A 25,500-nucleotide genomic window follows, 5' to 3' on the forward strand; every position below is an offset into this window, starting at 1 on the left:
TCCGCTCTCCCAACGCCCGGCCTTGAAACACTCGTGCACGGGAGTGACTGCAGCTGCCACAAACCTACTGATTCACCTGTTCCAGGGTTTTGTAGGGGTGAGGCAACATCCGGCCCACATTTGTAAATTCTACGTTTAAAAATGTTGGCGTTAATCCATCAAAGCCTACATGATAAAATGGAAGGAACTCCCCTTTTCCTCACCTAACTAGCTAACTTCATTTTTGCAGTATTTCCACTTGTATTTTATTTTACTGGAAAAGGTTATAGGTGCAAATATTTTTTTTAAATTATTGAGTTTTACAATTTCTTTAATGAATGAATGATTGCAACCACCTCAAGCACTGATAAAAGTCATGCAGTTCAGGGGTTGCCTGTGATTTCATGCCTTCTAACATTTCCCAGTGGTTTCTGCCATGAGAAAGGCAGAGACTTCCTCATGGCTTTTTAGAGACCTCAGGCTTTTTAGAGACCAGTGGTGTTGTCATGTCTCTGAAATTGTGGATAAAGCTCAGCAAAGGAAACTGAGAGAAGTCCGCACCAATTGTGAGCTCACATCTTCCTACTTTTCTACCCTTAATTTGCTGATTTGTAAGTTCTGGAGAAAACTGAATGTTCTAACAGCCCTGTATTTAGCAAGTATGAGAATTATTCTGTTCTCATATGGATCACTGACCAATGTCTGGTGTTCATGATTTTCTAGTTGTGTTGCTCCAGAACATGCAAGTTTATGACTTAGTATGTGATCTCTATGAGCTGGAAAGACTCAAAACATATGGCAGATCAGATGTTAGGCTTGGGGAAAATCAAAAATTAAACTGTCTCAGAGCAGTTGAGAGACTGCTTTGCTATATATTTTATGTGATTTGTGTGTGTGTTGAGGGAGATGTCACCTAGGGAAAGGAATTGAAGAAAAAAAATAGCTTGAAAAAATGAACTGTTTGTATTATGGCTTTAAACATTAAAGTCTGGTCAGCTAAAAGCAGATGTTGTGAACTAAGATGGAAACTTGCCTGAGGCCAGAATCAAAGAAGGCATTCACTAATAGTAAGAAGGAAAAATGCTTTCTGGTTTCAGAATTTTTTGTAAGCAAAAAAATGAATGCTTACTGCATGCTTATGCACAAACATTTCCCCACTTTTATTCAGATTACTGAATAAGATTGATGGTTTCAGAATCTAATTTCACACAATGGGTTCATTATCAATCCTGATTGTATTCTAAGCTCCTTATAAAATCTTTTGTTATTCCGTGCTGGCCAAGATCCTGTCATGTTGGAAGTAGGAAGTGCTTCTCACCTTCGGCTGTTTGCCCAGTAATTAGATGGGGAGGTGGGTTAAAGCATCTAAATGTGTGGTATAAAAATTGGAATACTGTAATACAATACAATTCGGATGCAAGTCTTTTAAATGGAAGAATAAATTAAAGGAAAGATATGAATATACACTAGATAGTAAAAATAAACATAATATTTCTTGCATTGACCTGGATCTTAATTGATCTGGGCTTGGACAACTTGAGTGAACAAACATTAAGTAAATACACACAATGTCTAAGAATTTGAAATGAAAAGTTAAAAATTAATATTTTCAAGAAAGAAAAAAAAAGTTGATTAAATAAAAATTATTTATGTTAAAATCAATCAATATTTGAGAAAATATTCTCCTTTTCATCTATTTATGTATGAGGAAATACATATTTACAGTAGCTGCCTCTATAGTATTTGTTGAATGTCATGAAGCTTTGAACCAGCTTAAAATTTAGACTTTCTTAGACAGTTGTGCCATTTATTTAAAATTTGCTAGTTCAAAAGCTATGCTCTAATGGCAAGTCCAGAATTTTATGTTGCAGTATTTCAGGGAGGAGCAAGGTAAGTGACCTAATTCTGTGTTTTGCAAGTACTTTGTCATATTGTTTCAATTCATATAGCTTGAAGAATTTTGCTGTACCATTTGAACAGCAAGGAAAAAAACATTATTTTCAAAAATCCACAAAAAGGATCCATATTTTTGCTATCCTTATTTCTGCCTCCAGGAATAATTTTCCAAACTGAGTTGTATGGCTCAGAAATCAGCTGCCTTTTCTAATTTCCATCAGGGTTGAAGTGAGTAAGGACTTCTCAAGAGAGTAATTCCCAATAAATCCATGCTTGGACAAGCTCTAAATCCAGCACCAGTGGAGTGTCTGCACATTCTTCTCTGGCAGATTTTATGGGGAATTTAGGCCAATTCTTTCCCGTTAGAGGATCTCCGAGTAGGGGGCTTGTCAGGTGCTGCTGCCGGGCCGCCCCTCAGAGGGCAGGCAGCGGGCGTGAGGCGGGCCCGCGCCTTCCATTTCGCTTGGGCGGGAGCGCCGAGCCGTGGAGCGGCGCTGGGGCCCCTAAGGGAGGGCCGGGCCCCTGAGGGGGGAGTGTGGGAGCCCGTGAGGGAGCGCCGAGCCCCTGAGCGGAGAGTGGGAGCCCCTGAGGGAGCGCCGGGCGCGCACAGTGCGGGGGAGGTGCGGCCGCCATCGCCGCTTCGCGCCGGCAACGCTGGGGCGGCTGCAGCGCGCGGCCCCCGCGGCCGCCATTTTGCTCGGTGGAAGCGGCGGGAGGCGCTGCCGGTGAGGCGGGAGCCTCCGCGTTCTCGTTCCTCGGTGGAGGGAGCGGGGGCCTGGCCGTGAGGGTCCTCAGGGCCTCGCAGGCCCGGAGAGCAGCGCAGTGAGGCGGGGGATCCGCTCGGCGCCGCCGGGGCACCGGGCACTTGCGGTTTGTTTGGGTCAGCACCCTTAAAGGTTATGACCTTCACTTTGGGCCCCTGGAGAGAGCACTGTGATGAAATAAGTGTACCGAGGAAAGGATTTGTTTTAGGAGGGAGGTGAAAAGTAAAATGGCTTCAAAACTGAACAAATTCCCTCGTGGCCTGCGGTGTTTATAGTAAGGTGTTTGTTAAAGCAGAAGATACATGAGGGAGGTCTTTGCTCCCAGGATTTGGCAAACACCTCTCAGTAAATGTGATTCAGTGGTCTGTGCCGCTCCTGCGAACACCTACTCCCTCATTCTGCCATCTGGAATATGCATTTTCCCTGTGGAATCCAATAGCACTGAGCGTGTGGAAAAGACGCTTTGTTTCGTGGCTATCTTGGAAGCGTTTTGGGCTCCTCCCCACCACTCCCGCACTCGCCTTTTTTTCCTTCTTCTTTTAATTGTTAATTAAAATAATTTTTTTGGGTAGCAGTATAACTTTAATTTTTTAGATAACAGTATAATTTTGTTTTGCAAAAGCTTGACAGACTGTGATCATAACAAAACAACTGGAGAAAAAGAACATTGGCTGTAGTTGTATAAAATAATCAGAGAATATGCTGGGTTGGGGGGGGGGGCCTCAAGGATCATGGAGTCCAACTCCTGGCCCTGCACAAGAGACCCCAAGGGTCACACCCTGTGCCTGAGAGCATTGTCCAAACACTTCTGGAACTCTGTCAGGCTGCTGCTGTGACCCCTGCCCTGGGGAGTCTGTCCCAGTGCCAAACACCCTTTGAGGGAAGAACCCTTCTCTAAGGTCCATCCTAAACTACCCCTGACGCAATTGCAGGCTGTTCTCTTGGGTCCTGTCACTGGTCACCGCAGAGAAGAGCTCAGTGGCTGCCCATCTCTTCTCCTCATGAGGAAGTTGAAGAATGGGGTGTGTCCCCTCAGTCTCTTCTTCCCTAGCCTTCTCCAGGCTGAATTTTAGCATTGTTATTACACTTTAAATACTTCAACATTAACTTTATCTGGATCTTGATTCCTACCCACTTTTTCTTCTCAGATATGTCATGATAGTAAAATGTAGCTTCAAGGGCTGCCCCATAGGGCTTTTTTAGCAGAAGCAATAGGAACCACTTTTATCAGGAGAGAGATTCTCTCTTTGAAGAAGGATTAAGAATGCAGTCAAGAGCTCTAAAAGAAAACAATATAGAAATTAAATATTGCTACTTACAACTAATAAACTTTGTATTGCTTTAGACAGGTTCAAGTCTAGTAATTTCAGTTTTACATTTTCTTGTGCTGCCCTTTGCAGACTAAGAGACTTCACATTTGATCTAAAAATGTTCAACTCTGCAGACATGGTCTTTTCACTGGATAATTTATTTTATGAAAAACCAGATATGAGACAAAGGTAAATCTTTATTATTATATATATATATAATTGTTTTCCAAATGGAATAATTTTGCAACAGTGGGCGTTTTTTTATGACTCACTTTTTCATCCACTGATAGAAATGTGGGGCTGGAAATTTCTGGTTCCATAACCCATACTTTGAAATGTTTCTCCAAGCACATTCAATGATGCAGGTGTATCTTAGGGCTATGAGAAATAAGGGATAGCAGAAGTTAGGTTATTTATGACTAGTGATTTTGAGCTAATTGTTATGGAGGGTGCTTAAAAAATGCTTTTACCTCACATTTGTGTGTTAAAGTAGGTGTCTGGAAAATGAAGATCGTAATACTTGGTTTATTGCACCTGCTCCAGCTATTGCTGAAATTCCAGCTGCAGAGGAATTACAGAGGGAACTGGAAAAAAGCTCAGCTAACACTCACATGGGTAAAGTATCAGAGAATAGAATCATTGCAACCATTGGAAAAGATGTTTAGGATGATTGAGTGCACCCATAAACCCAGCACTGCAAAGTCCAACTAGTGTCAGACAATGTCAAGTATTACTTGACATTGATATTAAATTACTCAACAAATAATTAGTGTGACAGATCATTCCTCTCTTGCTGTGAAATATGACATATTCTAGGTATGCAAGTAGAGACAAAGAATGTATTTGAGTTGAGAATGGTGGTGTTAGATGTGCCAGGAGCCTAGCAGTCCTCTTTAGGCATAAACATGCCACAGGTTTGCTGTGCAGAAGTGTGCAAGGTAAGAAGTAGAGTCAAAATTTCAGTTACTGCACATTGTTTCACAAAGCACTGTAACACAGTGGAAAGTGGCTGTAAGAGCATAATGTTGTCACATGGATCTGATGGCCTGTCTGCCACCCAAGGAACAGAGAGTTTATATGAAACTCACTTTTTTCTTCTTCTTTTTGGGGCTTTAATCAAATTGATCAGGCAGCCAAATTTGAATCTGGTCGTGAATTGCTGCTAAGCGGCATATTCCTAGACATTCAGGATTATCTTAAGGAAACTTATTTTAAAGAATGCCATTTCTTTATCTATGTCAGCTAGATCTGTGCATTTATTAGTTGCTGTGCTGATTTATAATGTTCCCTGTTTAGGAATTTTAGTAAAACAGAAGGTGAGGTTTTTTCTGCTTTATGCAAAAATAATTCCATTAAGAGCTACTTATTCAAACAAGCTTTTTGATTTTTGTAGAATTAGAACTGCTGGGGTTATGCTACAAACAGGGCATTGTAATTTTGAGTTTCTAGATGGATAACATTGAAATGAAGACAGCAAAATAGAGCTGTTGTTATCTTGTTGCATTTAGTTGCTTGTTTCTGTTTGTCCCTTTCCCTTCCTGTTGCCAACAGCAAGGCTTGTTGATCTGGTCAGCCAGATCAGGACACTGATTCTACTGAGAATTAACCCTGCAAAATGTGATAATTAACCAAGAAGGTTATGAAACCAGCCTGTCTCCACCATCAGCACCAGCTCTGACTGTTGAGATTGCAGTAGTTATCTCAGCTGTTTGTAGCAGGAACTTCAAGCTTGGTCATTGTGTCATTTTTTTAAAAGACTATCTTTATTCTGGGACAGGGTGAAGAGCTCTGTCATACAAACTATTTTGTAGTTCTGAAGAATAGTTTTTATCCTTTATTTTGCATAGGAAGGAAAGAAAGGGACCTTATTTTTATAACTTTTTATTGACAATGCATGCATTACATTCATTAGCATAAGTCATAAAATACACACTAAAATTCCTGCAATAAGATAGAAACATCAGTTTGTATAATAGATGTGAGTTTGGCTGATTCTCTGGGAAAGGTACTTGATTAAATAACTGTGAATAAGAATATGAATATTAATGAAATAATAATTTATCATTTTTGTAGGGGGGAGCAAGCATGAGAAGTTTATACAACAATGTAAGAGTAACACAGAGAAAGTGGAAGATAAATCATCAGCACCTATTCATTTTGGCATAGCCCCTGAAAAGGAAGTCCTACAATTAAGTCTAGGAGAAAGAGATAAAATTAGTTTTCAGCATGAAAATCTGAAAGTGATTTCATCTTTTCTTTCCTTTGATGAAAATAAATCTAAAAGAGTAATAGATTTTTCTCAGCAACCACAAAATAAAGCATTAAGTGAAAACAGTGATGATGAGAGCGTCCATTCAACATTAAGAAAAAGGTATGTGTCCAGTCAACTCAGACAATTTATCACTGCCAGAATCATATTATTATTTTAGATAAATCTCTTGAACACAAGTTTGGGATCCATCAATTGAAGCTACTTTAGCAGGCTCTAGATGCTAATTCTTCAGTGTAAGGAAAAAAAAATTCTTTTTTGGCAATATTTTAGTAATTTAATTAAATGTGTCCTGAACTCAGCTCATTCATGAGAAAAGTAAGCGTTGGTTTGTTGCTTAAATTTTAAATAAGTCTTTAGATAACAAAGCTTTTGGAAAATAATGCTCTGAATTCTTTATCTGCCTGGTGACGAGGAAGAAGGCTGAGATCATTTGCTTTGCTGAGCAGAGGTCAGCTAGTCAGGAATACCTTGAGCAGTTCTCAGTGTGATCTCAGTGCTGCCTGGGAGGAGAGATTTTATCAATGAACTGCTCTTCTGTGTCCAGCTCCTCCCATTCCTCAGAACCTGGATGTCTCTATTGGTTTTAATGATACAGAAACTCAGAATTAATCTGCTATTAGGAGTCAGGGCCCATCTGCACAAGCAATTTATTCTTTCATGTTCTTTCTGGAATGAAAGTGAAGATAAAATGTATCTTGAGAGGAGTCTTTAGGTCAGATTACATAAAGTTAGATAAAATTTTACTATTTATCTGACTAGTTCTGCTGCTAATACAATTGTATATCTAGTATTTTTCAAATATTAGATAAACTGTAACATTACAACAAGCTAATGAAAATTTTGGGTTTTTTGCAGCTTATTTAAAAAGTCTGGCAATGCGCATAAAAATACAGAATTTAAAGCTGGTTCTGTTGATGTGAAAGAAATTGGTACTTACTTAAATACAAGTGAAAACATGAAAGAAGTGACAAAAGAAGGTTTTTTGAGGAATAATCATCATTCTCCAATAACTAAAGACTCAGATTTTACTTTGCAGCGGGTAAATAATGAGGAGATTGTGTCTGAAAATGGAATTAAATTTCAATCATTTTCTAATGCTTCAGAGATTCTGGATATGACAGGTAATTATTTTTACTCTATTTCAAGAAAAATAGTCCATTGTCTGTCTTTGGTATATAATAATAAAGGGTATCCAAGATCTGAGGAAGAGTGAAGAACATTTTCCCACCAGCTCAAAGTGAGATAATTGGCTAAAATTGATAGACTGTATTGCAGTCCTGTGGAACTTGATTGCATTGTTGTTTAATATGAACTGGCTAAACAATTTATGAAGAAGATTCACATTTTCAGAAGTGCTAAGTCATGTAAACCTGTTTGAAAATGTCATTTCACATCCCCTCAGCAATTTGAAAAAAAACCAGCCTTGTCACTTTTTGCGGTAAAGAGTTTCATCTTCATTTGCAAACAGAAATTGAGAATTAAATGTTTATTTGTGGTGTGACTCATATTTGTATCTTTGTAGAAATATATTTTAAGTAGGAGATATCTAGAAAATGGAGGGAAGTGGTGAGATTTTGATGAAATGATAAAATATGTGGTTTAGAAATTATTTTTGGCTTTTAATAGTTTTTAAGTAAGTGCAGTTTATTTCTAGATTTTAAACTTTTTGGGACATGAGACACCTGTGGAATGTACCTTATATGCCTGACTACTACAGAAATATGGAGTAGAAAATTAGTTCTAGCAGAAAAATGTAGGGTAGAGTAGTGGCTTAGGATGGGATTTGGAAGCAGGTCAGGAATGGAAAGCAAGATTAGATTCCTCTGATTGCTGTATGAGCAGTGGTGATTTGATTTGTGGGTGAGGGGACAGCAGTGGGTACCGTTCACTTTGCCTTCAGCAAGGGTTTTCATCCCACAGAGAGGTTGGAAAGTACTCCCACGGCATTCTGGTACCCACGTGGGGCACTAGGAGTGCATCAGCCACTGCCTGGTGTCCAAGTGGCTGGCCAGGCTCAGAGGGGGTGGTGAATGGGTCACACTGCCCACGTGCCAGCACCAAGGGCAGTACTGCAGGGGTGTGCTCTGCAGCAGGGGCTGACAGCAATCTCATCAAATTCAGCGGGAACAAATCACAGTCCTGCCCCAGGGAAAGAGAAGAACCCCTGGGCTTCCTCTGGGATGGTTTGACTGAGGGCAGCTCGTGGAAAAGTGCCTGGGGCCTGGCCAGCAGCTTGCTGAGCTTGAGTGGGCAGTGTGTCCCTGCAGTAACAAAGGCCACCACCAGCATCCTGGGCTTGGTTAACTAAGCTAGGAGGTTTAGAGAAGTGATTATCCCTTTCTTGGCACTTCTGAGACCACAACTAGATACTCCATCAAGTTTTGAGTCTCTGGTACATGCAAGATACCCTTAAACTGGCATGAGTTCATGAAAGGGCCACCACTATGGCCTTTTTAAATGATGAGTTAGTGACCTCCCTGTCCTATCGCATCTTCTCCTTTCTATCACCTGAACCTTGTTGCAGCCTTGAAGCTCCTTACAGAACACACAGCTTGGGGTCAGGAAAATACTTTTCATGGTTATTGGTTGAAAATGAATCTTATTTTATAAATGTACTGGTTTTTACTTCTTTAGGAACTACAGGAAGAAAATTGGAAATTTTGAGGGCCGTTACAGAAATACGTATCCTTGTATTTGCTGGATCTGGTTTTCCTGATTTTATTACAGTGCTTTTACATTTGCAAAATTATTATGTTTGATTTGTAGGCATAGAAACTAATGCATTACATTGTAATAGTTTCAGTTTGTGGCATAATGCTGGGAATCAAATGTTCAATACGTGTTTCTTTTGACTTCCAAAACAAGACTGAAATAAGACAACTTGTAGATCAATCATTCTTAAGAAAGCTTGTTCTTATTTCAAATGTTCAAATTTTATCCTCAAAACATTCTTTATAAAATATAAAATGTAAAATTTTAATTTGCGTAATATATATTTCAGACATTTTCTATGCAAACACACATATACACATATATCTCCATACACTTTAAATGAAGGAAAAATAATTCTTATTTAGGCTTATAAGAAAACTGTATCTTACTTTCTGTCCCGTTTTCTTAGAAGAAAATTAATTTTACATATTCCTTGTTGGTCTGTACCTATGTTGTAGTGTGCTTATACTGTATTTCCATTCTTAAAGCAGATTTTACCATCATTTTCTTTCTTCTTGGCCCTGCCTCGAACATGGAGTATAATCAAGTATTCATCTATATCTATCAGACTTCTGGGTTTTTTACACACTTTTCAATATTTTGTTTCTAGAAACCTGTCAAATGGTAGGTTAAATATGAGGAAGAGGAAATGTCTAAATTTAGGCACCTTAAATTAATGTAAATTGCTTTAAAAAGTCACATTTTTCAAAATTAGTAAGGATTTCATTGTTGTGAATTTACCAATTAAGGATCATTAATGCTTTCTAGTTTAAAAATAAATCACTTATTTAGAGCAGGGATTTTAAAAAAGGGTTTTTTTTATATCCTTATTTTCTTTATTCTAATGTTACTTGCTTTTCTTTACCCATTTTAACTGCTTTGGTTCAAATAAGTTGTGGTTTTTTCAGTGATATGGAAAACCATTTCTTAGTTTATATATGGCACACCAAGAATCTAAAATTACTGAATCATTTAATAGGTTACTTTTGGATAACTTTTTACAAGCATGTGTAATATTGTGGTATGTTTTAAGTTTGCATTTAGATTGCAAGGACAACATGCACTTACATTCCTATAATTTTATAATTTATGCTCTAGTATTTTAAATTCCTTAATGTTCTCAAGCAACCCAATTTAGGAGTATTTTTAAGGAGTTCCCATATTTTAACTATGCACAGTCAAAAGCTTTGGATGATGTAAGTATGTAACATAAACTGCAGCTGCAAGTAGTGCTTTGTAGATAAATTGAAGTGGGAATTTGATATTCAGAGCATAAAAGGAATTAGAAAACTATAATATATCTAGAATCTCTTCCTGGAATAGTTTATCAGGGTTGTGCTTAGCTGGGAGGAGACTGGAAGAACTTTAAAAATTGTTTTTCTCAGTTTAAGATACTTTTATGTTAGGATGAGAATTATATTTATGCATACAGATTGGTAATATATTTGCAAGGAGGAGGAAGGGTGGGTGAATGAGTGACATGGGTGAGTGACACTGCAGAGGAGGAAAGGGAAGAATCAGTCTTGTCAGAGGAAAATGAGGGAGCTTGACATGGACACACTTGGCTTCTAAGGTGCTGAAGGATAAAATATGAAGGAAGCCCAGTCATGCAAATCTTTCATTTGTCATTATTGAAAACTTAACAGGACAATTCTTTCCTAGCTTTTATATACAGATAGGAACTTTGTGATTTGTGCTCCAACTGGCTCTGGAAAAACTGTAATGTTCGAACTAGCTATTACCAGATTACTCATGGAAGCCCCACTGCCTTGGTTAAATATTAAAGTTGTTTACAGTAAGTATTATGCAGCTTTAAATATTTTGGTGACAGAACAGAAAATGTCATTCTGGGAATTCAGAGATCTGGAGTGAGTCCAGGAATAATATTGAGATTAAATACATTAAGATTCATTCTTTAAAAAGTTGATTTAGTGTTTATTTGTGGTACCATTGTAATTATTATTAGTATTTAACAGCACTGTGTAATTGTAGTGTTCAGCATTGCTTATACAAATAAAAATTAGGAAATCCTGTATATGTTTGTCCTCCAAGAAGGCGAGATGTACACAAAAAGGTAAGGAGGAGGCAAAGGAAATTAAAACCAATTCTTCATGCGTGGTTTCTGGCTGACACTATCTTTTGTATGACTGGCTGTTGCTCTGAGATGAGGATCAAATTTTCCAGTGTTTACTTACCTGGCAAAGTTTCCTGCTGTTTTCTGAATACTACCTCAGAGGCACCAGAACTGTGATCTTCATGAATTCGACTGATCCGTGGGGAAATATGAAAATACTTGGAGATACTCACATCAGTTACACTTTTTTTCTTTCCTTTCCTGGAGAACTGAGTTAATATTGTGTGAATTTGGTTAAATTGGTGATTTTTTCCCAGTTTTAATTTATTCATATGTGTTTGTCAGCCTTGCTGTTAAAGGTTTTATCCTTATATTTACAAAAACGTCATATTTGGTTTTTTACTCCATTTTGTTCAATTTCTTACAATAAAGCTAGTGTTGCTTTAGAGTTTACTGTGTATTGTAAACTGATCTTTGAAGCAGGCATGTGCTACAGGTTCTCTGTCAGCTGGACCAGCGTATGGTAATAGTTTCCACTTGCCTTGGTAGAATTGCTACAACTTGGTTGGTTGTAGCAATTACTGCACAATTTACTGCACAATTTACTGCAGTAAAGAAGCAATCAGCTGCCAGTAGAGTTAAATCTGCTGACCTTTCCAGATTCCACAATGATGGAGAAGGAGACTTGTCAGTTTTCTGAATGTTGGAGCAGAGGTGGTAACCAGACCATGTCCTGCTGGTGTGAGCACTGGTGCCTGGTTCATCAGTGGCCCCATAAATGTGCATTAGCGTGCAGTAGTTCTGTGGAGTTGTTTTCCAGTAGCTTTACATGGAAGGACTGGTGTCTGTAGTTCCAGGAGCAATCACTTGCATCTCACATTCTTGCATTGCTGAAGATGATTAGCTTTGTGATTTTGTGAATTACTTGCTGGTAGCTTAATCAGTTTGCTGGAGCTAATTATTTCTCTGATACTCTTATGAGATTTTACACCTCTTTCTGAAGCAGACACTGGTTCTTTAAGAAGGTCATTTGTGAGCTAATAGGCAGAAATCATTCATATTCCAGTGCCTCTAACTAACCTAGAATGTAATCACTGCAAGATATATTATACTAGAGCTGTTTAGGGCTCATGCATAGATTGTCTCTTTCACGTAAATCACTGCATTTTCCTTATAGATTAATCATCTAGTATAGCCTTACATGTATTGTTAATACCAGTCCTTATTGAGAATTATGTCTGATTTCTGGGAAAAAAGAGTCTGCAAAAGTACAGTGTGTATTCTCAGGAAAAAAAAATATATAAGTAGATTGTTTTAGGACTCTGTTCATGAGAACTGCTACCTGCTGTGTTAGCTGCTTCATATGACCCTACACCTAACTGTACATTTGTTTTTGATAGAGTACCAGAAGAAATAAAGGTCTGTTTCTTGCTCTTGGATGGTTTCTCACTTATACTTTGTTGTCTGAATACAGAGTATTCAAATCATTCTTAACTGAGAGAAGGTTGGTATTTGTATGATCTGCCATTAGAAAAGATGTATTTCCTGTGGTTTCTTCCATCTGTGAGAAAACCTTTGATAGCTGAGTGATTGTTTCCATGTGGTACTGCAAAAAAAAAAAAAAAAAAAATCAAACCCAACAGGATAAAGGATTAAGAGAGAGCATAAATAATCTTAATTAAAGGGTTCTGTTTCTGCTTGCTGATGGGAAGAACTAGGGCCCAAAGCTCAACATTGATTGTGCACATGGAGCAGGATAATAAGAACAGTAACACCAGTTACAGATGTTATGGTTCTGGAAGCAAAGCTGAAAATTAGGGAAATTAAATTCACGAAGGCATCTTACTAAAGAACTTAAGGCATACATTTCTAATACAGTTGAAGATTTAGTTTTCCTGATTTAATTCTCATTATTTGGTGTTGTTTTTAGTGGCTCCAATAAAAGCTCTATGCAGTCAGCGTTTTGATGACTGGAAAGAAAAATTTGGACCTATAGGACTCACCTGCAAGGAGTTGACAGGAGATACACTGATGGATGATTTATTTGAAATACATCATGCTGACATTATCATCACTACACCTGTAGGTTTCATTCCCAGTTCTTACAAGAACTTAGAATAAACAGACATTAGTGGTCAGACTGCCTTTTTTTTTTTTGGTAATAGACAGTGATTTTATGATCCTTTTGTTTGTCTGCACACTGCTGTACACTCTCTCAGTTCATATAAACAAAAGTTAGTAATATAATAATGTGCCAGATGAAACATAGATGGCATTAGCTTGAATTCATTTAATTGTTTTTGTTTAAAGATTTATTAAGTTTAGGCATGTCTCCATGTACTATAGTTGTGGCTTGTGTTGGCATTTAAAACATCTTTCAGCTTCTGTTGTTGTTTTGATGTGTTGTTTTTTTCCTCCAAGGAAAAGTGGGATAGCATGACTAGAAGGTGGAGAGACAACTCTATAGTCCAGCTTGTGCGACTGTTTCTCATCGATGAGGTAAGAAAATGAATGAGGATTTATGCACTGCTTTTTATCTTTTGCTAAGATAAAAAGGAATCTTAGAAAATATTAAATGTATTTAGCACATGTCTAGATTGTAACTGGAAAATATTTAGCATGTCTTTTAAAATTCCTGATAGGTACACGTTATAAAGGATGAAAGCCGCGGCGCAACTTTGGAAGTTGTAGTCAGTCGGATGAAAACTATTCAGTCTTCTCTTTGGCGTCTCTTGGAGAAACATGACACTGTTCCTCCCTTGAGATTTGTAGCTGTTTCGGCCACAATCCCAAATACTCAAGATGTAAGAGTTACATTTTAATGTATTTTGATCGGTGGAGTTGTGTTTTATTAAATTTGTCTGGAATTACAATTTTAGATTGATAGCAAAATAGTAATTTTTAAGCTGTCATCTGAAGACAGCTATGAGGCTGCTGCTAATGTAAGATTACCTTCAACCATGTGGAAATGTCAGCCATGTATGAACATGCTTCAGTTTTAGATCTCTGCTTGTGATTTTTGCCTCTTACGTACAAATCACAACGGATTTGAGATTTCAGTCCAAATAATATTGGTCCTGCAAAAAGCAGACCCTCACCTGTGATTTTCAATGGTAAAAAAATGTGTTAGTAGTTTACTATAAGTTAATTATTCTGTGATGCTATTAGAGCTGGAGCACAATTAAAAAAATTAATTTCTCTTTTCTGTTCTACTTCTTTTTTAAAGATTGCAGAATGGCTTTCAGATAGTAAGATGCCTGCTGTGTGCCTGAAAATAGATGAGGATCAACGACCAGTGAAGCTACGCAAAATTGTTCTTGGTTTTCCTTGCAGTGACAATCAGACAGAATTCAAATTTGACTTAACTCTTAACTACAAGATTGCTAGCATTATACAAACATACTCGGAGCAAAAACCAGCACTTGTGGTACAGCAGCTTTTTTTATCATGTTTGAAAGGATTTCTTTCTTGAAAGTGTTGATTCAAAAAAATATCTTTTATTTATAGTTTTGTGCCACAAGAAAAGGAGTACAGCAGGCTGCTTCTGTTCTTGCAAAAGATGCTAAATTTCTACTGAGTATAGAACAGAAACAAAGGTATTTTTCTATTTAAATTGGAAATAAGTGTTTGTACATTTTAGTAAACCTGTGATATCTGTGAAGAAAGCTGTTGAGCTAATACAGTTTCTAGCAGAGGAGTGTGCAACAAAATCATCATCACAGTTGACATTCTTTTTGGTAAATTGGCACTCTTGGAAAGTTTTATTTGCTTCTCAGAGTTTTAGGATACTTTTCACAAACGTTGTTTCTCAAAGCTGCTTTCTGAACATAAAGATGCTAATTCTTACGGCCCTCTGAGACCTTGTAATGCAAAGATTAAGCATATGAATAGTTGAATTGGATGTGACTTTACTAATGTTTTGAGTTGTCTTTACTTTTTCAGATACTGTTAATAAATAGAGCCATATTAATTATTATTTACTTCAGGGTTGCCTAGTCATGGCAGCTGCAGAAGCTACTCCTGGCTTTAGACCTAAAATACGATCTTACTTGCTTTAAGCGAGCAACACATAAAGATTGTTGATTGTCACTTGGAAAAATGACCAGGCTCAAAAAGCTGCAATAGCTGCCCCAGAGAGTCACTGTTCTCTCTGTGAGGATGGGAAAGGTAGTGGTTGAAAATAACCAAAGAATGTATATTTTCTAATTTTTGTTGTTGTTGTTGTTGTTTGTGTGTGTTGCATAGATTACAGGGATTTGCAAACTCATTGAAGGACTCCAAACTGAGAGGTAAATATAACCTACAACTTCTCTGTTCTGTGATTGAATATTTGCTTGAGAAAACCTAGTCAAATGAGGTATATAATAATTTCATTATCAGACCTTTTGACGTGTGGTGTGGCTTATCATCATGCGGGTATGGAGATATCGGACAGAAAAATAATTGAAGGAGCTTTTACCGTAGGAGACTTGCCAGTACTTTGTAAGTAAAATTAACTTAGAAAGCCAAAATTACATTTATGTATCCTGAGAAGGTTGCAGTTTGGAAGTAATATTTTATGGTTCTGTAGTTTGCTTAACCTTTGGAAGTTGTGAAATCCAGGTAAAGGTGTTTTTGTGTTTCACATGTACTTTTACCTTGTGAGCCTACATACGCACTGTTACTAAAGACCATAGATCTTCCTTTCACCACACATGGAAGTGATCCCCGTCCTATGTCCATGTAGGTCTGGCCATGTCTGTTTCCTTTTCCTACCACTGAACCCTGCCATTGAGATAGAGTTCTGTGCTAGTGAATCTTTCCTCCAAGTTTCCAAGATCTTTTCTTTGCAACTGTGGCTTCCCTGAAGGTAATCATTTATGCATCCTAGGTGGGTAGGATGCTATCTTCAAACTCCCATGCAAGGTGTTGTGACTGATGGGGAGGTCCCTAAGAAATATTCCATCTGTTGTTATGTGAAATGAGAAGAGATCTGAGATGTGATTGTCTCATCTCATCTGGGCTTTCTTTTCCTGTAAAAAAAAGATCCAGACCCTATGGGGAATTGTCGGTGTGGCTCATATACAACATTAAATGATTTGTAGATTCATTTCCAAAAGAACTGGAAATTCCAATAATCCTTTGTTTTCCTACCAGAATAGTAATATCAGTTGGCCCATATGACTGGCTTTCTGTGTTGATTTCTTGCCACTCTGGAGAAAGTGAATTAGGAAACATGAGTGTAAGATTACTTGCCACATACTTGACTGATGTTTCCTGTGTGAGAGTGTGTATTGGTAAAGTGTTGTGATAGTATTGGTGGTGGTTCTGGTTTGGTACCATGGGTATAAACAATGCTAATGACTGATGACTTAAAAAAATATATCTTCATACTGACCACTACTAAGCAAGATGAAGCCATGACTCTATTCAAATACATACCCTTGAAGAAATAAGAGTAAAGTTTCTCCATTGTGTGTCTGTTATATTGAACATGGATCATATTCTGGATTATCTCCAAGTATAAAGGAATGTTTAAGCAAAAGTATCTGCGATGTAATTTGTTAAAGAATATGAGAACAAATGAATGCTGATGATCAGATACACAGAAACTGTTATGTAAGTACTTGTCTGTAATCTACATAATTTCTTTGTGGTGCCCACTGATTCCACTAGAAACTAAGAACTCTTAGGCATCAAGAGTTAAGTTACCTATTTGCTGTTTGATTAGAGTCTGCTGGACATTTTGATGGTGTTTGTATACTTTGATCTGATGTAGTTACTACTAGCACCTTAGCTATGGGAGTCAATCTGCCTGCACACCTGGTGGTTATAAAATCCACAATGCATTATGTTGGAGGAGTGTTTCAAGAGTACAGTGAAACTGATATTCTGCAAATGATTGGGAGAGCTGGAAGGCCTCAGGTAAGTGAATGTTTTATTGTATTGATGCTGTCTATAGGCATATTAGTAGAAGCTATTCTTGGCAGAAGAAAGTAAAATACTAGGAATTTTATTGCAGCATTTATCAATACTTAAATTACTCCTAGGTAAATTTTCTGTTGAGAAAGAAATCTGTTTGCTTTTGTATTGTCCATCAAAAATCACTGCTTCACCTTGCAGTGCAAAAAGATCTAAGATTACATTTGGGTTACATAGTGAATGAGGATTAGAGAGAAAGTAGGAAACTGGCATTCAATAACATTTCAGACAGAATTTTGAGAAAAGAGTTTTAGTGAATTCAGCAGGTATGTGATGCTTATTCAACTGTGTTTTTTTCTAAGAACTAAAGAGCAGCTTTAGTTTTGGGGTTTTATTTTTCAGTTTGACACTACCGCCACAGCAGTTATTATGACGCGTTGCAGTACCAGGGAGAGATATATACAGATGTTAAATGGTGCTGATATAATAGAGAGCAGGTAACTAAGTATGTTTTTATGAGACTCTGTAGATAGTAGCTAAACTTCATTGTGTCTACAGAATGTGCTTTTCTTCACATGCATTTTGGGCTTCTGCTTCTGTCTATTTAGAAGAAATCAAGAGAGAATTAAGGAAAGTAAGCTATTCCATAGTTAGTGGTCTCTTGTTTTATCAGCCAAAAGAATCTTTAGGACATCTTAAGCTCAAAAAAAAAAGTTTTAGATTCCTGCTGGAAGACTGAGGAAGCTGAAAGAGTATTTATTGCAAAGACAACGAGCAGGAATTTAATGCAGCCCATCTCTCTGAATTTCTAGATTATAGAGTCTGGGAAGTACTAGACCTATATTTGCTGTTAACAGATTATCTTGAGAAGTATGTAGGAAAGTTAGGATGTTAAAAGGTAAAATAGGAAATTTTACTCATTTAATTTTGTTAACATTTATTTTTCAAATATATTTAGAATATCAACACCACAGAACGTCTGTGCTGTAATTTTTAAATGCATGTAACTTTGTTTTCTAGTAAATGTGGAACTTCACAGTTGACAGTTTATTTTTGCTTGCTAGGCATTATGCCATAATAAACAAATTACATTGTTGATTACTTATTTAATCTTTACTGTGTTCTATCAATTTCACTGATTACAGTGAACAGTTGTGGTTTGGGGGGAGGGGTTTGTTTGATTTTGTTTCTTCACAAAAATTAGTTTTGGCACTTTTTATTTTGCTCATTAGTAAATGTCCTTAACTCTTGGTTTTTTTGCGCTAGCTTGCACAGGCACCTTGTTGAACACTTAAATGCAGAAATAGTGCTACATACTGTCACGGATGTCAGTGTAGCTTTGGAATGGATACGATCAACATTCTTGTACATTAGAGCCTTAAAAAATCCAACTCACTATGGTTTGTTTGGTTTTATTTCTTTAATTCATCTAACTATGGCATTAGAATGTGTTATGTCCATATTACTTGTTTCTATAATTTTCTTATGGACTGTTATTTCATAATGTGATGAAAACAAGATGTGCAATGTGGCCTGTAACATTTTGTTCTTTAACATAAGCAGTGGGAGTTACAGCATGGTATAACATGTAAAAACTGTGAGGAAGCCATTTACAACTTCATAATCCATTTCTTTTTATCTTAATATGCTGGACCATGTATTAATACAGTATCAAGCCATAATGTATTTTGTACTGCTGAATATGTAATCTGTTAAGAAAAAAAATAGCTCAGTATTTCATAGTTTTTTCTAGAATAAAATTCTAGTTATCTTAATTCCACTGTCTTCAGTTTGTCTTGTCCAGAACATTATCCCAGTCCCCAGCCCTGACCATATCTTTGTTCCTGCCCATTTGCTCTATGCCTGATTTTGAAATCATTGGATAATTGCTGGAGACAATTTTTTTATAAGGATTTATAGCTTAAGGAACATAGCACCTCTAGTACTTGAATGGATGTTACAATTTACGTGGCTTCCTATATTCCAAAATAAGAAAACTGTACCTGGAAGTTTCTACTGACATTTCTGAAACTTTTGGGACTCTGATATTTTACATGGGGCAATGTTTGCAGCTTTTACCTTTGCACATCTGTTCTAGCAGCCTCTTACTGATACTTAGAGACTTACACCCTGTAAGACTTCTGACTTGTTTGCAGTGTAATAAATATTCCCACATATTACACTTTGGGGTATTTATCTACTTCCTAAAAATCAGCAAATCAGTTTTAATGGGTGATGACATTGAGGAGGAAGTGTATCATAGTACTAGGTTATGATATGATAGGTTAAAACAACTTTTGTCTTTGCCATTAAGGTTTTTCATCTGGATTAGATAAAGTTGGAATTGAAGCAAAATTACAAGGTAAGTGGCTTCCTAGCTTTTTTCAGTAAAATGTTACAATTTAGGGCAGGTTCAACCCTGTTTATTATCTATGTCCATTAATTTCAATAGATCCATTTGCAGAACAAATGTAATTTACTGTGTGTTATTAATTTTATTTTCTTATTAATATTTTTGAAATACTATCGGTACCTTTTAACTGGTAGAAAAATTTTTCTCGTATAGAGGAAAATAATTAAATGCCTTTACCTACCTCATCTCCATATACATACTCTGAAGTGTGGAGCAGAACACTTTAATTTTGATTGTTTGTCATTCTTCCTAATTTTCCTTTAATTGATCTCACTTGTTTTCATTAATTTCTGTTACTATACTTTCAGAAAAGTTCTTTTCAGACAATGTCATCTTCCATTCATAAATTTAGCCTTGGAAACAAAGGATATAAAATGTAAACATCTTTGCCTTGTCCAGAAACAATTTAAAATTGCATGAGTTTAAGAGGCTTTTTTTGCTAAGACTTGAATATTAACCTTTTTTTAAAAAAAGGTTTAGACTCAGTTATTAACCTTTTTTAAAAAATATTGCATTTTAGCTGTTTGCAATTCCATTAGAAAACATACAGTGGACAAAATCATTTTGGGAATCAGTGCCTATTAACTTTAAATACAGAAATAGCATGCAACTCTTCGTGTAGTTTTGTTTTGTTAATTTATTTTAATGTAAGTTTTCTGATACTTTAAATGTTAGTATATTTATAAAAGAGTACTTGCTATCAAGTTCTGCAAATCTACAAATAAAATTTTCTTTCTTCAATCAAAGTCCTCATGTCCATGCAGACCACTTGGAGCTAAAATATCTGGAGGAGGGTCAGGTCCATGAAAACATGAACAGATAAAATGCCCAGAAATTTGTAGAGCTTGTACTTGGACTCCACTTACACATTTTTAACATAACTGTGGAGGAAACATTTGTGATTGATTTTGGGCTTCATGGAATGATGCTGAGGCTGTTCATTGTGTAAGGGTTTCAGGGGCCTTCAGGAACACAGTACATTTGCTACCACTTGAAGTCCCCAAGTGTGAGAGACATTGACTCTAACTTGCAGACAGTGAAAAGAGGAGTACTTCTCAGTAAGAAATTTTGCCTCTTTCAGTAGTTTTCTACCTTTTCCTTTCTTTTACATCAGGAGTTTTCTATTCTTGCCATGTAGATTGAAAGGAATAGAGGGAATGAAGTGTGATACTACCTAAATAAGCCTTTATGGGAGAAGGCATGGTTTAAAATGTACAGATAGTGCTAGAAGAATTCAATTAATGCTTTTTTAGTGTGGCAGTTGTGATGTTAAAAACTAGCTCCTCTTCCTTGCAGCATGAAATATTTTGTGGTAATGTATATAAAGTTTTCTTATATTTCATGTGTAAAGTGAATGATTGCTCGGGGAACTATCTCTGAGTGCTGTTCTAACTGACTTTTAAATTCTGAAAAGCACTTTGGTCATTCTTATGCAGATACCTGACACAACAGGTTTTGTGAAATAAATACAAATGCACCTGATACAGCATGAAAATTTCTAATGAAGGATTCATGAATACTTGTGGGTATTTGAAATTTGAACCCTTTCAGTGTTAACTGTAGCAAAGTCTTTTGTGTAAGTGCTTGTGGGTTCTCTGACCTGTCATTCAAAATTGAATATGGCAACCTACATTCCAGCATCTAGTTTCTTTTCCTTTGCTACTTTTGCCTTACTGAAAAAGAGTTGGCTTGTCCTTATCAATTATCTTTCAGTGAGTTTCCCCAGAGAAAAGTTAACCACCAACTTTAATAGAAGGATTCCAAAACCTTTACTTGTGTTCAGTGGAATTACTTGGGTATACATTCATACCATTTTATGATGATGTTTGTGGTTTGTACATGGATAAGGTATTTTTAGTACATGCAGAAAACATTTTTCAAATTTTTGGCAGAACTGTGTCTGAAGAACTTAAATGATTTATCAGCTTTTGATTTGATCAGGATGGATGAAGCAAATAATTTCAAACCAACAGGTAATACTTGTTTCAAATAAACTAATTTTCAGAAGTGATGTAGAGATAGTAGTGAACTACGAAGGGTCTCAGCTACCCTTGTGACCTGTTAATAGGACTACATAAATGTAGGAGAGAGTAAAGTCTGAGGAATTTTTTGAGTAGAATATATGGACAAGTTTCTTGACCAAGTCGTGGATGTTCATTCTATTAATCTTGTTTCATGAATAGATCTTCTCTTGTTGATGAAAATTTGTTGCAGATTAGAAGATTGCAGAATACTGTGACAAGATAATCAGTTGTGGCACAGTGCAAGGAAGGGCAGGTTTTGTCAATACCTGCTCTGCTCTAGAGTCCTCTGCAAGAGGTGTTTGGCTTCTTAGCAGCCACAGTTCACTGCCTGGTGTGTTAGTGGGACCTAATCTCCATTGGAGAGAATTGCCACTGGCACATGGCTCCTTCTGCCACTCTGTGATCGGGTCAGTCATGTCCATCACACAGCTGGGGACAATAACATGCTGACTAGTGGGGGTAAATCTCACAGAGGCTGTAACAAGAAAATTAATTTAATTTTGTGGCTTAAAAAACTCTAAGCTACTAAAATACACTTGACATACTTATTTTTTATGGTATATTCTTCTTTTACAGAGACTGGAAGATTAATGGCATGGTATTACATTGCATTTGATACAGTGAAGCAGTTTTTCACAATTAAGGGAACTGAGACACTAAATGAATTGGTAATTTGGGTTTTTTTTCAAAATTACATATGTTCAATTTTTTTAAACAGTCTGAGAAAAGAAACATAAGGTGTTATTTATTTTAAAGAGCTCAGGCTTTGTTTGTATAAAGTTTTAGAGAATACATCTTAAATTTTATATGGAGTATTTTTGAGACTTTGTACTTTGAGATCTTTTGATTTCCAACTCTTTCTTCACTCACAAACCTTGTTTATGAAGATGCAAAGTTGCTGAAGCTGTTCTGTTTATGTATTTTCTGCTTTAGTAGGTTTTACTTGTTGAAAAAAAAGCTGCATCAAGAGCAGGTTTTACTTTTAAGGGAATTGTCTTTCTGTTTTAAGTAACTTTGCTCTTTCAGCTAACAAGTTGCTATCTGAAGCACAAGACATTTTGTTTTCAAGTGTGGGGTTGATTTTAAATAACCTCAACTGAAATAGTAATCTAAAAGCTGAAAGAAAAATTTTCCCCTTTCATTAATAGCCTTTATAGGAAGAGGAAAGAAAGTTGGTCGTATTAAAAAGAACTGATGGACTGTGTCTTCATGGTCATGCTGTTGAGGCAAAACATTTTTTAAATGTTCTTTTAAAAACAAATTAGAAGAAGTAATAGAAAAAATGGCAAATTAAAGCAATTACTAAAAACATTTAATTATTACAGATTACAATGATCTCCAACTGCGCAGAATTTGTGGATGTGAAGTTAAGAACAAATGAAAAGAAAATATTGAACACTTTGAATAAAGAGAAAGACAAAATAACGATCAGGTATTTAAAAAATACATTGAAAGTTGAAAGTACATTTTTAACAATAAATAAAATGAATTTAGAAAATATTTATGTTTTCATGCATAGGTTTCCAATGGAGGGGAAGATAAAAACAAGAGAAATGAAAGTAAACTGGTAAATATTATATTGCCTTTTTATTTTTTATTGAAAAACTGCCATTTTATGGCTGTTGAAGTCCCTGCTAAATTTTTTGTCATTTTGCAGAGGGCCAGATCTTGTATTTTGTTGTTTCTATTCTGAATGTCCTTTTTTTTCCCATGAAAAACTTTGATGTTGTTCTTTGTTTACAAACCCATTCTTTTTCCAGTCTTATTCAGGCTCAGCTGGGATGTATTCCTATTCAAGATTTTACTTTGACACAAGATACTGGCAGAATATTTAGAAATGGCTTGAGAGTTACTAGATGTATGGTAAAATTTAATTTTTTTTCCTGGTACATCTCCTAATAAGGTACATTAAGTTTATTAACATAAGTCACTCTTCTTTTTACAGGGCTATCGGATTTTCTGGCATCATCTAAGAACAACTTCTCTGCTTTATTAAACTCTTTGATTTTAGCAAAGTGTTTCAGGTGCAGACTTTGGGAAAATTCACTTCATGTGTCTAAACAATTGGAAAAAATTGGTAGGTACTAGTTAAAAATTATAAAAGTGTAATCTTGACAGAGAATCACAACTCATAATTAGCCTGCTGATTTCTGTGGTATCTATGAACATAATTGAATTAGTCTGCTAATTACTTATTTGCCACAATTAGTACCACAGTTGAGAGAAGAATCTGCCATAACAAAAGCAAGCTATTTAGTAACTTTCTTAAGGCTTTCAAAGTATTTCAGATTTATTCTTATTCCTTACTATTCCTCTCAGTATCCCAGGCATATTCCACATTGATGTGATTGCGTGTCCCTGACTAGGCTGTGCCTTCCTTTCCAGGCAGCTGTTGCTGTAGGTCCTCTTATTTGTATGCATTAAAACCTTTTAATTCACATTGAAAAGGATAGGAATCATGAAATATAAATCAATTTATTATGCATGAGGTTCTTATACACATGATGATCAAAAGTTTCTAATGATCTTCCTTTCACTGTATCCTGTTATTGAATGAACTTCTGGCTGGAAGTACAGGCTTGTCATAATTATTTGAAAAGGAGTTCAGAAATTTTTGAGTCTTCTGTTTTATAAAAATGTAGTCATACTTGTTTGAGGTAGTAGTGTATCTTCCTGCTTTGAGGTCTGGTCTTATCATACCTTCATGCTTTCAAAATTCACTGCAGCATTCTCTGTATTTCTTCTTTAGAGATACATCAGCTCTGCACTGAAGAGTGTAGTACAGAGATCTGCAAATTAGAGAATGGCTAAACCCAGAGGTCCATCGGGTCCAGTGCTTTACAGGCTTTCCTGCTCAAGGGCAGAGGCTGTAATGCTTCATTCATGTGGATTCAAAGCAAGGGCAGGGCTTGTTAGCTTGTGCACAGCACAGTGCACAGTGCTGGAACACACTTCCAATACCCCACACCTGTGGCAATGTTGACACCATCATCTGAGGAATCTGCCTCCTGTTCAGCATTTCTGTGGAGTTAGGATGAGTGGGATAAATATGGCACTTGCAGTGTAGACAAATCCTTCCCTGTACACTATATTCACTAGAATAAAGTCATGTTTAGTTTTTTAATAAGAGGTGTATATACAGACATCTCTGTCCAATTTTCCTTTTTTTGGGTACTTTTTTCTTATGCTGTCATAGCTCTTGCAGCATATGTTACAAAGAACTGCTAACTTCCAAAGTGTCATTTATTCCCCTCACAAGCTTCTTTTGAACATTCTTCTGACAATTCACTCTTTTCCTGAATCAAACACTGAATTGATGCCTGTAGTCTGATGCGATTTTTTTAACCTCTGCCTATGGCTGCTAATCTTCTGTTTCTTTCTGAAGTTAAACGAATTAAGTTCCTAGAAACTTGCTGATACCATGTAGCATTCAGAAATCCTTAATTTTTAAACTCTTACCTCAGTGTGCTGTTTTTGAACCTTAAAATGCCTTATTGGTTGGTATTTCCATTATAAGAGTGACAGTTCTTTGACTGACACTTGGCCTTACTGAGACTGATATTTCAGTTGAATTCTTACTGCATTTCTACAGCTCCTGTCCAATAATGATGCTCCCTCTTGTTACTGAATGGTAGGTTTGATTTCTGTTTCCTTGTTCTGACAGACAGGATAATGATCAGTTGTCATACAGGATTTATGACGTTTACTACTTGTTCAATTTTGTTTCCACCTTCATTTATTCTTTTTGCTCAGAAGTGTAGATGAAAATAAAGAGAAAAAGTCTTATTTATATCTGGTGTTCTCTTCACTGGCAGAAATCCTTCTACCATTTTAGGAATTAGGATAAAAGAGTTAATCTTCAGCTTCAGTTATAAAGAAACAGAGCAGCAGCTCTAGCAGAAGAAGTTATATGTGAGAATTCTCAGTATTCAGACTGCAGAGCTTCTGCAAAGGAGCAGGAAGATGGTAAATGATGTTTTCCCCAAGTCAGACCCATGTGTATTATGTTCAAATACACATAAAAAGAAAAAAGGTCTTCTGTTTCTTTAAAGTATTAAATTCTCAAGTTAAGTATTTTCTTATAAGATTACAGGAATGTCTTCCAAGAAGCAATCTAAAAGTATATAAAGAGTTTTCCCACTTAATTTTCAGATT

General features: G+C 36.4%; 1 protein-coding gene across 1 annotated transcript in view; it reads left to right on the top strand.

Annotated features, from left to right (window-relative positions):
- Window positions 1–4,025: 4,025 nt before the first annotated feature.
- The window catches only part of HFM1 (helicase for meiosis 1), a 31,937-nt gene continuing 10,462 nt past the window's right edge, over window positions 4,026–25,500 (top strand). The window contains exons 1-24 of the mRNA XM_071436309.1: window positions 4,026–4,138; window positions 4,443–4,564; window positions 6,023–6,320; window positions 7,077–7,342; window positions 8,856–8,903; window positions 10,059–10,129; window positions 10,596–10,728; window positions 12,938–13,089; window positions 13,429–13,506; window positions 13,650–13,811; window positions 14,234–14,434; window positions 14,515–14,603; window positions 15,253–15,296; window positions 15,388–15,489; window positions 16,766–16,911; window positions 17,311–17,405; window positions 18,175–18,308; window positions 19,223–19,270; window positions 21,214–21,294; window positions 21,922–22,013; window positions 22,671–22,777; window positions 22,865–22,912; window positions 23,106–23,203; window positions 23,291–23,422. Of these exons, the coding sequence (XP_071292410.1) occupies window positions 4,068–4,138; window positions 4,443–4,564; window positions 6,023–6,320; window positions 7,077–7,342; window positions 8,856–8,903; window positions 10,059–10,129; window positions 10,596–10,728; window positions 12,938–13,089; window positions 13,429–13,506; window positions 13,650–13,811; window positions 14,234–14,434; window positions 14,515–14,603; window positions 15,253–15,296; window positions 15,388–15,489; window positions 16,766–16,911; window positions 17,311–17,405; window positions 18,175–18,308; window positions 19,223–19,270; window positions 21,214–21,294; window positions 21,922–22,013; window positions 22,671–22,777; window positions 22,865–22,912; window positions 23,106–23,203; window positions 23,291–23,422 (2,818 nt within the window). The 5' untranslated portion in view covers window positions 4,026–4,067. The remainder of the gene's footprint in view (window positions 4,139–4,442; window positions 4,565–6,022; window positions 6,321–7,076; window positions 7,343–8,855; window positions 8,904–10,058; window positions 10,130–10,595; window positions 10,729–12,937; window positions 13,090–13,428; window positions 13,507–13,649; window positions 13,812–14,233; window positions 14,435–14,514; window positions 14,604–15,252; window positions 15,297–15,387; window positions 15,490–16,765; window positions 16,912–17,310; window positions 17,406–18,174; window positions 18,309–19,222; window positions 19,271–21,213; window positions 21,295–21,921; window positions 22,014–22,670; window positions 22,778–22,864; window positions 22,913–23,105; window positions 23,204–23,290; window positions 23,423–25,500) is intronic.

Source organism: Agelaius tricolor, unplaced genomic scaffold (assembly GCF_023055355.1).
Source record: "Agelaius tricolor isolate 1412-34295 unplaced genomic scaffold, bAgeTri1.0.p SCAF_11, whole genome shotgun sequence".
NCBI classification, from domain to species: Eukaryota; Metazoa; Chordata; class Aves; order Passeriformes; family Icteridae; genus Agelaius; species Agelaius tricolor.